Genomic DNA, 16,449 nt, shown 5'->3' with positions numbered 1-16,449 from the left:
ACTTTTAAAAACTACTGTAAGAAGAAAGCTCAATATCAAATTCCAAGCATACCACGCAGGAGTAAGGAGACTGAGAATGTTCTGTTATTATGCGAAGAATGTCTGCTCTCTTTTGCTTACTCCAACACACCTTCGTCGTACACAGAAGCGGCATGACACGAGGAGGGTGCCAATAAATCAGTTAGATGTGCCAGCTTTAGGAGTATCCACTATTTGAGCACGGATCGAGCCACCATCAGTGAGATGTGTTGTTTTTTGAATGTAGATCCTTTCTGTGTGTATCTCAGTGTTGCACAAGCTGGACAGCTTTTTGTGGGATGTTATTGGAATATTTCAAGCCTGTGCGTCTGTGACTGCCTACTATGTTTTTCAATAACAATATGCAGTATGTACGGTATACAATATGTGTACTGGCAAGACCTTTTGATATGTAGGTGCTACTGTACATCATAGAGAATCCGAGTACCTGAGCAAACATTTCCCACACAAAAAAGGCTATTTTTCTGTGTTTATTTAATGTTTAAAGTCATTTATTCATTTATATTAAATATTTTTTATCTAAAGGGTGAATATACAGTATTTTGTCTTCCTCAAATCAGTACCTATTCAAGTTTTGAATTCTTTGGGTGTTGTCCTTACCAGTTTAAAAAGGCATGTGGTACTTGTGAAAAGGCTAAAAGTCCATGGCCTACTTTCCTACTATACTCATGGGAAAGACACAGAAGCCAAGGTTGTGAATAACCCTGTGTACAAGTGAAGGCATGCCTGATATCACCAATCTGCACAATAATATTTAAAGTCTGAAAAAACATCAGCTCAAACATACGTGTCTAGAGATGCACCCAAGACCCATGTAGCATTATTTCGCACAATTGTGTAAACTATTTCTATTCAAACACGAGAGGGTTTTGCATTTTTTTCCCCGTGTTTATGTCCATAAAAAGTCTAAACACCTTAATGTATTTGCAGCTGTCAAAAGCTAAAACTGTCTATTCATTAAAGGCTTGAACTAACTCCCAGACATTTTAGGCTCCCATTGTTTTAAAATCCATTAAAAACAGCTCACAGAGACGTACTGCAGCCTTGACCTGAAACGATAAACATAAAACTGTTTACACTTCTTACGAGTGTTATTTCTGGTGACAGCGAAAAATCAAAACAAAACTTAAGGCAAAAGGGGAGACAACAGAACGAAGATCAGAACACATGTCTTCCGGTTCAAGTCTGGAAGAAGTGAAGCACTTTTTTGATAAAAATGCAACCGCAGCGACTGGAGTTAAGAAGTCAAGTTGAGAGAACAGCACAATAAACAGAACAATTATGGATTACAGGAGTCAAGCTGGTAGTGTGACTGTGGAAGCTGTTTTTCTCAAAACCATTTTAGTTGATGCGATGTGTCTTACACTTGGACAGTTGGAGGTTTATTCCTTTTTATAGGCAATAATGGCAATATGGTATACCGACTTTACACTGGTGTTACACTTTTAATTTTGATAGACTCCTACAGGCTGGTGCCATTATAAACAGGCTGCAAAGTTAGTAAAAATAAACACATGGATGACACATAGAACACATTAGAACTGAAATGATTAGTTGTTTTTAAATCAGTTAATTATCTGAATATGAATTGTCAAATCTTTTGATAAGTCTTTTGATAAATATAAGTCTTTTGATAATGATAAGTCGTTTAAAAGGTGTACTATGTAACATTTTTTAAGTTTTTGGAGCCAGAAGTGAACATTTTTATTGAGAGGCTGCAGTTGGATCCGACTGAGAAGCCGAGGAGATGCCATGGTAGCCACTTGTCAATCACAAGGTAACCACGCCCAAAGTTTACCCTGTTTCACTGTCCATTTTACTCTAAATGGGGACCATCATTTACAAAATGAACACCATGCTATATTTTAGAAGACATTAAACGAGTGAATGAGACCCTAAACTCATCACAAAACTGTTAACGGAGATAATAAATCAAATGATAAGTAGGATCATTTTCTCATAAGCTTACATACAATCACATTTCTTTTTGAAACCAGTGGAGTTGCCACCTGCTGGCAGAAGGAATTCAGGTTTAATGCACTTCCGAGTTAGATTCACTTTTCAGGCCCGAAAGCGCTGTCCATATTTTATACAGTAAATGTATATGTATGTAAATATTTTTTGGCTGTTGGTCGAACAAAATGAGCTCTGCAAACTTGTGATGGTCATGTCTTTGCTATTTGCTTAAATTCTAGTAGATTAACCAATAATGACAATAAGCTGCAGCGCTGGAGTGCACTGCATTTTTCACTTTATGAAAACAATGATGCTAACCTGAGAGCTTCATAAGCAGGTCAGTGGCCGTCTTGGTACTAATGTCAGGGCTGAAGAGGGAGGCTGTGGTTGGACCACTGGGACTGGATCTGACCCCGACTCCTACCCCAACTCCAGGCAGGTCCAAGGAGTTTGCACTGCTGCTAGGACGATCCCTGCACATGCTAAAGGGAGAGAGCACAGACAGATCTCTCTCCTGTGGCTCCTCCTTGATGTGGACGTGATTGGAGGAGGCCTCGAGCGGAGGCGACGTCTGCTGCTGAGTGTCTGAATGCAGCGGGGACACCTCGGTCCCCCTCAGGTCTGCCGAGCCGCTGTCACCCATCAGGGAGCCCTCGCCCTCCGTGTCTGTGGTGAGCTCCTCTTTCACCTTGACGTCTGTGCGGGGGAAGTGCTGGTGGCAGCGCATGTGAAGTTTCAGGCTGAAGTGACGGGAGGAGGTGAAGGGGCAAAGTTCGCACTGAAACGTCTCACCCCGGTCCTGGTGCTGATGTACCTGGAAAAGGTGGACAGGTTTAAGTGTCAAATCACTGCTTCACTGTGGCGCTACAGAACATCAAGAGCAAAGACGGGATTCTTTGCTTCTTCTGAGTTAAAATTGTCATTGTTAAAACAACAAATAGTGCAATGCAAGTAGTGTTTAATTATGTCATGTAGAGGATATATTACAAGTTTAACGAAAGCATGCATATCCTTTAATGTTAATAATTATATTCCAAGAGCCATAATAGCCACTAATTAAAGATGATGTGAGTGAGGGTGATGGAGGTGCAGAGTCACAAGATGAAGATATCATCTCACCTTCATGTGGGACTTAAGATTGTCTTTGCGAGCACAGCGGAAGGGACACAAGGGACACTGGTGGCTTTTCAAGCCCGTGTGGATGACCATGTGTCTCTTCCAGTAGCTCTTGCGTTTGATGACCAGTCCACACACAGGACACTGAAACGGTTTGCCTCCATCCTCAGGGGAGCCTTGAGGGCGCCAAAAAACATTGTTACCTTTTACAAAGAACATTCAAGGAGTTTTAAAAGCCAGTCATCGGTCTTTCAGTGTGTGGAAATATATACTGTGCTGCTGAAATGTACCATTGTTACTGTTACAAAATAAAAGCCATGCCTTTCCAAATACAGACTACAGTATTCACAGATCTGGAGGAGACAGCTACTCCACACCTAATGGTGAAAACTATCAAGGGAAATGCCAGCTGGAAGCAATGGAACAATGGGAGTAAAAACCAAGCATGTTTTAGTATCTCGATTATTGTTGTTGGCTTCATATCCGGCATCCATTACTGTTTAATTGGTCTTATTAGAAAGAGGCATGATTGCATTACAAATTCTACAAGGGCCTGTCAGGATGGCTTCATAAGTATTCCAGTGCCGTTCCTTGAAAAACATCTGGTAATCAGTGTTTGGTGAAATTACTGTGCTCAGCCATTCATTGACCTGAGGTGTAAAACCTCGAGACTGCCTATTTGCAACAATAAACCGCCATCTGCGGCCCAACCTCTCCAAGCACAGAACAGATCACAATGCAAAAATGACTTCTGCTTATTCTGAGTCGAGCCGAGTGAAGCAGAAATAAAACAGGGGAAAAGTGTGTGAGTTTCGTGCCTTCATCTTAGTGCTTAACATACCTGTTTCCTATCTAATCACAACCATGTTTTATTAAAAAAAAAGGGAGACTTTCCTTGTACATTCAGAGCACCCAACATACCCTGCAATACAGTTTTATAGTGGAACTGGCAAGGGACGACAATAAAACAAGACATGACAGTCAATAATCAAGGTCACATTTTTCAGTCTGGCGACCAAACAACTACCTGCATTTTTACAGCGCTGCTCGACCTTGACGGCTCGTGGGTTAGAGCAGACCCCCTTTTTAGCATGCAGATCACAGAATATTACATCGACTGCCTCATCTGTCTGAAGTCAATTTGATCCAGCCATTTTAGATTTGGCGGGGTTGCGACACAATCCCTCAAAAGTGCCCATCCATCTCCCTGAAAACATTCTGTTCTCCCTAAAGGCTACTTAGTGAGAGCCTGCACTTTGAAGCTTTCTCTCTCCCTGTGCAAGAGTGAGATCTCTGTGTGCACCATTGTTTGGGTTATATGTCTACATCTGAGTACACACTTACAGAATATACTGCATGGCCATTTGTGAGTAACAGAGAGAGCATGAGAGGGAGAGCGAAAGAGAGAGTGTGCACGCATCTGTATCCAGTCAGTGGAAAGTATGATGTGTTTGGCCTTAAGTCTGCTGTGCTGATCAGTGCAGAGGGCTCTGGTTAGTGGGGGTTGAAGCCAGGAGGAGGCTGCCGAGATGGATATGGACTCCAGGGCTCCCCACTGTGCCGAGCACACACTGACGGCCCCCTTTTGGCAGCACGCACATCCGAGCACAAACGAGCTGGTCTGGGAAGGCAGTGAGGTCTCAGTCGGAACCCCCCGTTGAGCCCACAGACCATTTCCCAGACTAGAAGGCCAGCCAGGGCTGTTTTCTCTCGGCTATGCTCTCTGCTCGGCTGACAGTTAAGCCGAGGCTACACCACTCGCTATTTCAGCGCCAGTGAGGTGAGAACAAAACCATTACAAAACTAGAGAAAACATGTAATGGAAGTTCAGAATTGTGCTTCTTCTGATTTTCTGTTGACAAGTAAACCTGCTACTCCACACAATGACAGCAAAAACATTTTATCTTATATCCTATATTAGTTTCAATGTATCAGTACTAAGAGTTCCAATTTGCAATTCATGATATAAGTTTTACTCTTTTGGTGAAGGTTGAATGGGAAGAAGTATAATGACTGGGTAAATATTTCTCTTGAACTTCAGGTAAATTTGTAAGATTATTATTCAAAAGAACAGGGCATGGTGAGGGAAGATGAAAACTTTCCATAAATGAAGTGCAGCTGAAAGGATCTTGAACTGTCGTAGTCTCTTTCTTCTATACAGACATGAGGTCATTTTATTTCAGTGTAGCAACCTTGTTTGAGCTTAAGTAGCCTCATTCAGTGGCAGCAATTGAGTGTGTTTTCAGTGTTCTGTAACTGTGGCTAAGCTGAGCTCCACTCTTATTATCTGTATCAATGCAATAACTGTAGTATTACTAGGACTACTAGGACGATGTGTACTGATTGTTTTAGTTATATTCTTTCTCAAAATTACCTGCTTGGCTGTTTGGTTTGCCTCTGCCCTTTGGAGTAGACGGCAACAACAACTCTAGGCTCTGGGTTGGTGTAGAGGGCGTTGGAGCCTTCTGGTTTTTGTCCAGCAGGGGCTTCACATCCTCTTGGAGGACCCCAGGCGTCGCCAAGGAGGAACCCTCCTTCTTCTCTGCCAGCAGGTTTCCCGCTGCCCTGGCTGCCACCTCTTTGAGCAAGGCAGCCGAGGAGGTCATTGACACAAGTGAGAGAAAGGAACTGGCTGAGCCTTGGTGGTCAGTAGGAGCACTGGCTGTTGACGAGGCTTGGCTCCTCTCACTGACTTTCTTGGAAAGTGCAGCGAGGGTAGAGCTAGCTGACTGTGGGCTGAACGGAGAGTTGAAGGCATCAAAGCGCACCACATCATCTCCTCGACCACCCCCTCCAAGAGCGGGCACTGCAGATGAGGCAGAGGTGGAGGAGGACGACGAATTTGTTGAGGAGGAGGCCACGGCATTCTTGTCTTGAAGTACAGCATTCGCTGCTGCTTTTAACTTCTGGATTGCAGAGTCCGGGGACAGGCTGGAGCCACAGGGCGTGGAACAGCTGGCTGGTGGCCACTTATCTGCAACACCTGCCCATACAAAGCCACTGCCATTGCTAGGGGTGACAGAGTTAAAGGGGTCATGGGGCTCTTGCTTAATGTTGGTAATTGAGGGTGCCAAGGAGGCTGGTGAGGCTGAGCCGCTGTTGTTGTTGTTATTGGCCAGTTTTCGAGCAAGAGCACTTAACTGCTGGGCATGGTGGGAAGACGGGGAGAGGGTCAAAGGTGGGGCTAGACCTATTGGTGGAGACTCTCCCCCAGCACCTCCCCTGGATGACCGACCCAGGAGATCCCCAGTGTCAAGTTTCAGCGACCCAGCCTCTAGGAGGCGCCGTAGGTTGCTGCTGAGGGGTTTTCCAAGGGCACGAGATGCTGCCTCACCATACAGTGATGATACCACAGAGGAGAGTGTGTCCTGGGTCGAGAATGCACCTCCATCCAGTCCAAGAAGTTCCAAAGAGGCACGATGGATGGGTGTGGGGCAACCCAATGAGCTCTCACCCCCGCAGGTATCTGGGTCCGCGGACCCAGTGCTGACTCCAGGCCGTTCATCGGGAGAGGAACCCCTGGCCAGGAGGAGCTCATCCTGGGTGTCTCCATAGGACGACGACTCTGAGCGTGTGTCAGAAGCATTCCCAAACCAGCCTTCCTCCTCCACAGGACCGTCATCTGGCCCTCCTTCCTCGGTGCTGTCCAAATCTGTAAGAGGAGAGTGAACATACAATATACAGTTAGAGAACAGAAATAAATGCTGTATTGTGGGACAAAGGTATTAGCAAAGCATCATTTCCACTCAAAGTACCCTCAACTTTTTGACCAAGGAACTACATTTCAAACTACTAAAAGGTTCCTTCATCCCGCCATTGTCTGTTTCCACCGAAGTCTAAGAACCCACGAAGATAAGGTAAATTAGTCCATTGATGTATGACAAGGCAACAGTTCTTTTTAAAAATCATTTTTGCATGCGTCTATACATACAATAAAGGCCTGAACTCGGTAACTCCATGTAGAAGTGTTAAAGCACAAGCACAGCACAGTTCATGGAGTGGAGACATGGCTAAAGTTTGTCTATCTAACAGTTGGGCATTATCTTTTTGGCTGAACACTCGAGTATACTGATTAAGAATTGTAAACATCAAACATTTATTACGAAGAGTTAAGCAGAGGGCATAGTCATAGCCTTTGGCTGACAGTAGATCGCTTTTAACATTAGCGATTACCATTTCCTATTCACTTTTATTATTTCACATTCTTGCTTGTCTGATGTGGAAGCCTAATGAAGACTACTATTTTGAACATTCAAAAACACAGTTGCCTGCTCAAAGCAAAGTCAAATGCTCAGCAATGAGAGCACAAATGACTTCCAACACAGATTCAACCTCTTTCTTATATAATGGCAGTTTTCCACAAGGCGCATCAAAGATGTTTGAGTAATTTAGATTTTTCTGTCCTTTTTTTAACCATATTTTTCCCACCCTTGGTCTGGAAGAGTCTAGTAAAGGGGTTACCATGACAACGGGTCCTTCTGGGAGGCTAGACAGCAAAGATTAGGGTAATGGAGGTTACAGAACTAGATTAATATTCATGAGCCTGCAGATACCACCGGGGAGCCAATAAGGATAGGGTTAAGGTCACCAAGGGTCATTAATATACACTTCATGTATCAATATTCATAAGCAAAACATTACAGCTTGCCAGACAAGGGCGAACAAAGAAAAGTGAATATTCCTGATACATATTAACAAACCTCCATAAGAATATGTCAAAAGCACCAAGCCTGGGCAAAGCAAAATGTCAAAACTGACTTTTTTTCTGCTGCTCTTTGGGTTACTGTACACAACCTCACAAAACATCTGATAAAAAAGGAAACAGCTGAGATTTCTGACAAAAGTGGGCACTTACAATCATAGAGCAAAACACAAGGCAATAAAAGAAATATTTAAAATGTCTCACACGCCAACATACATATATCCACACACGCCAAGCTGTCTTCGCCCTTGCGACCCTGACAGAGGACTGGTGGGTCTGTTTACAGGCAAAGGAAAAATGGTTGCCAGGCAACCCAGCCCCAGCAACCTGTTGGGATCATTAGAGTTGGCTGACATCTGGCCAGCATGGCTCACCGTGGTCCACAAAGGTGACCACGATCACAACCCGCTATGACCGCTACTCTCCTGCTGCAACAGATATCAAACAGGGCTTACACACTTCCCAACATCTTATCATCTGTCTCACACATACACACACTCCATGTTACTTTCTTTTTTAACCAAAAGCTGACGGAAAATGTCAAGATGCCAAAAACCAACACAACAGATTATGTTATAAAACCAAATTGTCTATAAACCTACGTTTAATGGACTTCACCTAGACAAACATACAAGATACAAGAGACCGATTAGCATAAACAGCATACATGACCCTTCTCATTTCTTATGATTGTTATAAAGGTGAATGTAAACTCCATAATGCACTGATTGTGAACCCAATTTCCCATGCTCCTTGAAGCCATTTTGCCACCTGAGTAGGGTTAACAGGAAAGAAAGAGAGGGAGATGGAGAAAGAGCCAGTGAGTCATGCAGGGCAGGGCTTGACCCATTTCCATGTGACATGTGAAAAGCAGCAAGAGCCACTAATGGCTGTAATATGGTTAGAGGGAAATCGCTAGATTGCTGACCCGAGGTCTCAGCTTTGAGGCTGAACTCTATTGCTTCCAAGGTTCACTCTTAAATCTCAGGGTTAGGTGCAACTGGACGCAAGACTACACCACTAGGCTTCTGCCGGAGTGCTACAGTGCATCGATGCACTCCACTACCATGGCTTTGTGTGTCACAGGCGAACCACCCCCGTAGGCGGAATGACATTTCCCAAGGTCATGGTCTCCGGCCCAAGCTCTAAGGGGGCTTCGTCTGAGCTCTGTACTTGCTGCTGTATGCCCACCGCACACATGGGGACAAACAAATGCACGTGCACACATATGTTTAAACTACACAGCCAAGAATGTGATTTAACGCTGGAGTCCTGCCCCCACTGCATTTTTTTTCCCCTGACACACATTCAACTGCTTTGCCTCCAGTACGGCGGCTGGCTCGGCGACAGTAACTGCAACCTCCCCCAAGTGATGGAGGCATGGAGATACGGGCCGAGGCGGCAAGCGTCTGCCACTGAAAGGGAACCATTTAGCGGTGTAATGGCGGGGATGACTTGCATGTTGAGACAAACAGCTGCGGGGTGCTCAGCAGTCTGGATCTGTTATCACTCACACATGGGTGATTCAGTGGTGCAGTGGCGGGGGATTTTCTCTCTGGGCCACAGGGATGTATAGCGCCACCACATTATAGACAAAGAGAGAGCCGTTACAAGTCAAAGTGCAAGCTGAGGCTACATTAAGAGAGGACTGTGAGGCTTCAAGACTGGCTAAAATAAACTGCCTTGAGATTGAACAGAGATGTACAGTGAGCAGCTAAAAATATTTTGATGTAGCACCTCTGTGACTTACAGTGTTTGGGAACCTGCGCCTTGTGTTAACCTGTCATAAAAAAAAGGAGACAGAAAGCTCACAGCCTGTAACTACAGCTAAAAACAGTTGGACATTACAGGTAGTGTGCTTGTTCATTGTTTCACCACGCGGTGCTGTCAACAATCTCCATTTGTGAACTTGGCAAGACTATTTTGGCCGTGGCTTTTCTAGGTCAGAGAGGGGTGCATGTTATGTGTGTGTGTGCAGGCACATGTGTATGAGTTCGGTACAGGAGTCAGCCAGATTTCCCTGTCACACAAAATGATCGCTGGTAAGGGGAAGAGCGAAGGGCTACTGGAGTAAAGGTAGGTCAGGAGGTCACTCATCACATGACTTGTGTAAGGCTGCTGACTAACATCTCTCTCCTTCTTTCTGTCTTTCTTTCTTTCTTTCTTTCTCCCTCCCTTTCTCATGAACACACACACACATACACACACAAAGCTATTCTGTGACTTAGCCAGGCATGAAAATTGGCCTCACTGACCCCAGGCCTGAACAGGGTATGGGGGGAGAGGAGAGGGGGAAGGCGAAGGAAGGAAGGGACAGATAGAGGGATGGTTATGGGAGGGGCTGATTTGGCTGGGCAGGAAAGAAGAGGAGGCCATTAGCCGATTAAGGCTGGACAGGGGTGCATCGATACTGTGCTGATGTCAAAATGAGAGCCATGGCCATGAGCTAATATAGCAATGAGAGTAAGAGAGGCCAAGAGAGAGGTAGTGCAGGTCGAGGAATCACTAAAATCTCAAAAGATTGCTGACCACAAAGCCATAAAAAGGAGAGAAAACATAAAAGACTGCCACAACGTACCAAGACTAAAGCCATCACACGTACATTGCCAAAATGATTAGCCTTACATCTTCCCTGCTATGAATGAGGGAGGGGGGGGATTGCCGTGTGCATGTGTGCGTCTGTGTGGGTGGGTTAAGGAGGTAGAGCAGGGGGTGAGGACATAGGAAGGAAGGCAGTAGTATGGATTTAGTGAGGAAGGAGCCACAGCGGTAATTAAGTGTCCGGCTGGGCCCTGGTGGGGGTTGCCACGGCCGCGGGCTATGCTAATGAGCACGCCCGGCGGTCAGGGCTGCCTTATTAGCGCCTGCTGGACAATATGGTGGGAGAGACGCTCTACTGGCGGGCTCACGTCTCGGCAAATGACTAACAGTCCTCCCGAGGAGGAAGGTAATTCCATTAATTGGGACACACTGGATCAGGATCGCTTCCCTTCACTTTTTTCCGTAATCTCTCACTTGCTTGATCTCTTTCACGCCCACAGGCTTTTTTCATCTTGTATACGTCTCCCTTCATCCCTTCCCCCCTCTTTCTGCTGTCTCCATAAACAGCAATGCAAATACTAAAAATAAATTAATAAATAAAAATAACACAGATGCTCTAAATAAATCCAGCTGGATGTGTGGGAGCTCGCAGACATACATCCCCTCCCTCTCTCCCCGCTTCACATTAAATTATACGCCATCAATCTGTTAAATGCTGTTGTTCTTTTGCAGGAGCAACATGATAATTGCTCCAAAGTTTATACATCATGTTATTTCCATTAGGAAGTTGATGAAACATGACAACCAACAAGGTTACGGGCAAGACGTGTGATCACTGAAGCAAAATGCCGTACAATGGAGCAGGTAACTTTTTTACTTTTTGAAGAACTTGGTGATGGTGTGATGGCCCGTGCCCTGTGTTGAGAGATACCACCATTCCTTTAAATTCACCTATTTAAAAGAAGTTGGTTGTATGCATACATTACGTAATAGTAAACTATACATACGAACATTATGAAGTCAATTATACTGTATAGAAGTTGTCAAGGCCTTTACCTATACTGACTTGAGAAAAACTTGAAAGACCCTTTTTGTTCCTTCTATGCAAATATAAGCTAAACATCCCTCCAGCAATTGACATGTGTCCTGTGCATTGATCAAGGTTCATGTTAGACATTCAAACATTGTGAAAACTCCTCCATTTCATCTACAACTGCCTCTGTTACCCTGTCCAACTGGTAGTCTGTGACAAAGACATAAAGAGCCCATCTTTTAGCTGGAATCTGAGGTGAGGCGATACTCTCAGTGAGGATCAGGGTTCAGGCAGCAGGGCTATATATAATGGCGGTTGAGTCGTATTGAAATGTAGTGCAAATTACCATCTGTGTATTTTCGGCCTTGGCCTCCGTGGTTTGTGGGTACTTTGGGCGGCATGCCAGAGGTGAAACAGGAAGGAGAAGTGTTCTTGGAAGAGAATGAGACGACTGAGAGCCCCAGACCTCTGAAATTCCTCATTGCAGATGAAGTGCACTTTACCCCCCGGTTTATTTTTCCCTTCCATTTTTAGCATCTCATGTTAAAAAAAAAATACTTGCTCATAACCTCAAATGTGTCATCAAAGCTATGGATCTAAACTGCTGGAGGGAGCGAAGTGGTATGTCTATTGCATCTTTGCAGCATAAACTGACACACATAACAAAGATTGTGATGAGAGGAGATAACAACCCAATCTGATTAGTGACTAGTGATTGTCCTGATATAATTCAATCCGGACTTAAAAGTCTGTGTGCAACTTACGTTTCTGAACATTTTGTGTTGTACATGTGTTTGTATTATGGTTGTATTGCTAAAATATAAATTTACTGTGTGCCTGTATTGTTCTGACATCTGGACACATACAGAATAAAAGTTAAAATAACAAACCTATTTTCTAGATTCTGATTTATTTGCTGCCAAGTATCAAAGTCTATGAATTCAGCTCGATTGCAGAGAGGTGTTTGAAAGTTTTCCCACATTCCCAAAAAGACAGTCAATTTACATTGCACATGCAACAACATCCTAGTGCAAATGTGTGAATATGGTGTGAGACCATTACAGCAAAGCCTGTGTTAGTAACTAATTGCCCAGAAAGAGGCATTTACAACTTTTTTTCATCTCACTTTAGAGCACCCTCTGTAGTTGAGCACAGAGAGTATCTCACTAAATGATTCGGATTATCATTCTAGCAATAATCTACATCCCAGGCTTCAAGCAAACCGTGTTACCCAGCTAATGACACTAATTGGTGAGTGAAAGCAGGCCAATGTTCGCTGTCACAGTCCCAAAAACAGCATCAAAATGTTTGAAATGTCTAGTACACATGAGACTTCAAATCCCATCTCTGTCTACCAATCCCCATTTCAAGTGACAAAGGGCAGTCACTTTCTAATTACTTCACATTACTATCAGAGATTTTCAATGTCATGTTTGTGTATTTTGCTTATTTTTCTTCTTCAAAAGTCTACTGGAAAACCACACTATTTCACATTAAACCCAAGCTAAAGCTTCTGTAAATGGGAAGAACTGCAACACTTTAGGAAAACAAATTAATAAGTAAAAGCCATTAGAATCACCAATGATATGTCCAATGTGTCAGACAGTTGGTAAAAAAAAAAAAAAAAGCCTGAAGGTATAAAGACCTGGTGTCCAGATTTGAAAAAAATATATTTCAAATGTTTTGTTTTAACTTGAAATCTGTGTGTGCTTAGCCAGTTAATGCTATACAGCCACGATGAAGCTATCACTACACTAGTCGTGTCTTGTATTACACTTAAGCAGCATTTATTATTTTACCCAAATTCTTCCTCAACTGGTTTGTAAAGTTAACCTGAGTTTAGAAAGTAAAATGAAAAATGCTGACTCTCACTCAAGAGGAGAGACTGTGGCCAGTGTCTGCATATGGTGTTATGCAAGTGCCTCCTCTTCGTAACGATTAACCACTTGTCTACAAATAGCCAACGGCAATAAAGATCGTCCATAGCAGCCAAACATGATGGAAATTACGCATCTTTATATGACCAGATCCAAATTGTCAGTTTGCCAACACAGAGGCTTGGTGTCGCTAGCTTCAGTCATATCATGTGCATTTTGGATAAACGGAAGGTAAGGTGCTCAACTGATACACGCAAATGCATCGCTCAATTTCTATACTTTTGTTTAGCGTTCAACAGTCTGTATTGACATGCCAAACTTAATCTATTTGTGCGGTTGATTTCAGTTGTGAATGTAAGATGCAAATATTTACTGCCGATCATTGGGGACACATCAAGGAAATTACTTTAATTTACTGGCCTCCAACATGGCTAGCTATTACCAAGACTTTCAATGCTAGTCTATTAATAAATTATTAGGTTCTTAAAATAACCTTAAAGACATGTCAGTTCATTGGCTAATCTAGCTGATTAAATACCAGACAAATCAAAATATTTCATTAAATCATAATTCAATATTGACAAAAATTCATTCCAGTATATCGTCATATCATCCAACCCTACATGATGGCAATGATTTCTGACAAACACAGAGATGCTCACTTATTGTATTCATGGATGAATCTGATGCTTATGCAGGTCAGAGATATCGTGTGCATTTAAAAATCAGACAGATTAAACCCACTGATACCACTGACCAGGGTCAAAATTAGCACCAGCCACTAGCCAAAAGCTGTAATGTAAAATATGCGGTCAGTGGCTGGTAGATTTGCTTCACTCACCAGCCAAAAAACAATGGCAATCTATTGATCTGCTGGTACATTTTGAACATTCAGTAGCCATTTGACCAGAGGACAAAAAGCTTAATTTTGCACCCTGTGCCTGACAAACGTATGATATGCACGATATATACCCCAAGCACATTCATGTGTAAATAACTCCACAAGCTACTGGATCTCGGACCAGCTGTATGGTGGCACTGATTCTGACTGGGTATACATTAAGGACAGTGAACCTGTGCTACAGCAGAGATACAAGTATTAACTGGATCATTATAAAGTGAAAAGTACTAAACCCCGAATACTGGTATTCCCAAGGCACTGGTTTGGGACAATCAACTGGGTCAACATCTTACTGGATGATTTTACTGACAAACCTGGTGACAAATGTGTTATCATTATTATTATTATTATGAATGGCTGGTCCACTGCTTGCACAGTTTTTGGTAATGATGACTCATGCTTTTTATTGGATCTGCTTTACAAGCACTGACCTACAGTAAGTAGCCATTAGAAAAGAAGACCTCATGTCCGACAAGGTTGTACGCATTTCCTCTCATCTTTAAAAGCAATTCTATGCATCAGCTCTCCAGCGACTGAATATGAAAAACTACAAGATAATTTGACAATTCAACAGTAGAATCAGCTACAGCAACAGCTACAATCTGTGGATCACCACTACAGGTTTATCCAAAACGGACAACATAACCATTTTAAAAGTCTGAAAAAATAAGCAAGTATTAAATGTCAAATGTAATATGTAGTGCCTTCCCATTCATTGTATATAATTCATTGGTTTGTCGGTAAGTGAGTGAACATTTCTTGGCATAATTATCAAAATACCAACTGTCTGTGTATTCAGAAAATGTTTGTCTGCAAAAGGTTTCTATTCAAGGATTGCAGGAAAGTAATCCCAAAACAGATGAGGGTGTTGGGGTCTTTAAGAGCAGTGTGTCAGTGAGGGGTATTACTCAGAAGCATAAATCTAATCCCAGCATTTAAAACTGCTGACCAGCCATTCTGCTCATAAAGAATCATTTGGTCACATGGGTTTGGAAAGTGCTAAATTTCTTCAAATCATTCCATGTTGCATTGCACTATTTTGTGTATTTCAGTCTTTACTGCTTAAGTCTTCTTTACATACCGCTTTTAGTTATTTGTTTTAGACGTTTTTAATTGTTCTATTGTAGGCTAAATACACAATACAACCAACATTGCTTTAATTTCAACACAGTCTTTCCAGAATTTGTAATAATTTGTGTTGTTATCATGAGTCATAATATAACACTCCATTTATTGTAGATAAAAGCCAGATGCCAAGTCTGTCTGCAACCAGCCAAAACACAGTCCTTTCATTTTTGAAAAAGAAGTAGGCTATTCAGGACACTATTGAGACGGCATGTTACCTCAAACAAATTAAGAATAACTGGCCTTCATTCTCATAAAATAATTACTCAGAATTAAACCTTTGAGTTTAAAATTCTATTTTTGACTGATTCATTTACACCATAGATTTACGAACATGTATGCCTGCTGCTAATGTACATGAAGAAAAAAAAAAAAAAAAAAGGTTGCAGGAAAAATGGGCCGCACCGCCAGTAACGTGTCTAAACGCTACACAACGTAGACCAATCTCTTGATTTTGTGAGTGCTGTTCATGTTCATCAAGACTTCAGCCGTTCTATCTCATAGGAATAGGCTTATGTGGGTGGCATCCTTCTTTGTAAAAACTGAATACAGGCAAACACATGCAGCACACTTTAAAACACCACATATGGTAGGAAAAAAACTTTAGTGTTTTTCCATGCACATGTGTGAAAAACACACACAAAAAAAGATGCCTCTGACACAGACGTGCTTACAACAACACAATTCTTTTTCAATAAACGGCCAATAATGGGCTGCGTACTTACAATGCACTTGCTAGCGTTACATTTCGACTGACATAACCAGATTAATTTGGTGTGCCGCAGTGGTTGTTTTACAGGTATTTCAGTGTTTCCTACAAATAAATCCAAAATCCAGCATGATGATAACCAGTTTATTACAGCTTCAATGGAGGCATAACAGCTTTTCTTACTTTCACAATTTCTTCTTCTCAAACACTGAGTAATTAGCATATGCCCGCTGTTCAACTAACATAACTCCCTCGCGTATTTGCTTTATATCAGGCAAAATTGTCATCAATACAGCTCACATTACCATTTCATGTGGTTTTGAAAACTGCTAATTATAAGCCACCTGACATACGAGTCAGATCCCATCATTTTTTTCTTCCGGTTGACAAAGTAACCTCATTCAACCAAGACGTGGATGTCGCACTTGCATTCTCAAGTAGACAGGGTAC

General features: G+C 42.6%; 1 protein-coding gene across 2 annotated transcripts in view; it reads right to left on the bottom strand.

The window, feature by feature from the left end:
* Positions 1-16,449, bottom strand: part of znf827 (zinc finger protein 827) — a 74,889-nt gene that overhangs the window by 45,959 nt on the left and 12,481 nt on the right. For both annotated transcript variants that reach the window (XM_073465303.1, XM_073465295.1), the window contains exons 2-4: positions 5,486-6,763; positions 3,115-3,287; positions 2,314-2,809 (exon numbers count right to left, since the gene is read on the bottom strand). In XM_073465303.1, the coding sequence (XP_073321404.1) occupies positions 2,314-2,809; positions 3,115-3,287; positions 5,486-6,763 (1,947 nt within the window). The remainder of the gene's footprint in view (positions 1-2,313; positions 2,810-3,114; positions 3,288-5,485; positions 6,764-16,449) is intronic.

Source organism: Pagrus major, chromosome 1, assembly GCF_040436345.1.
Source record: "Pagrus major chromosome 1, Pma_NU_1.0".
Classification (NCBI taxonomy): Eukaryota; Metazoa; Chordata; class Actinopteri; order Spariformes; family Sparidae; genus Pagrus; species Pagrus major.
Note: the sequence above shows the minus strand (reverse complement) of the source record. Positions and strands in the feature narration are given on the sequence as shown.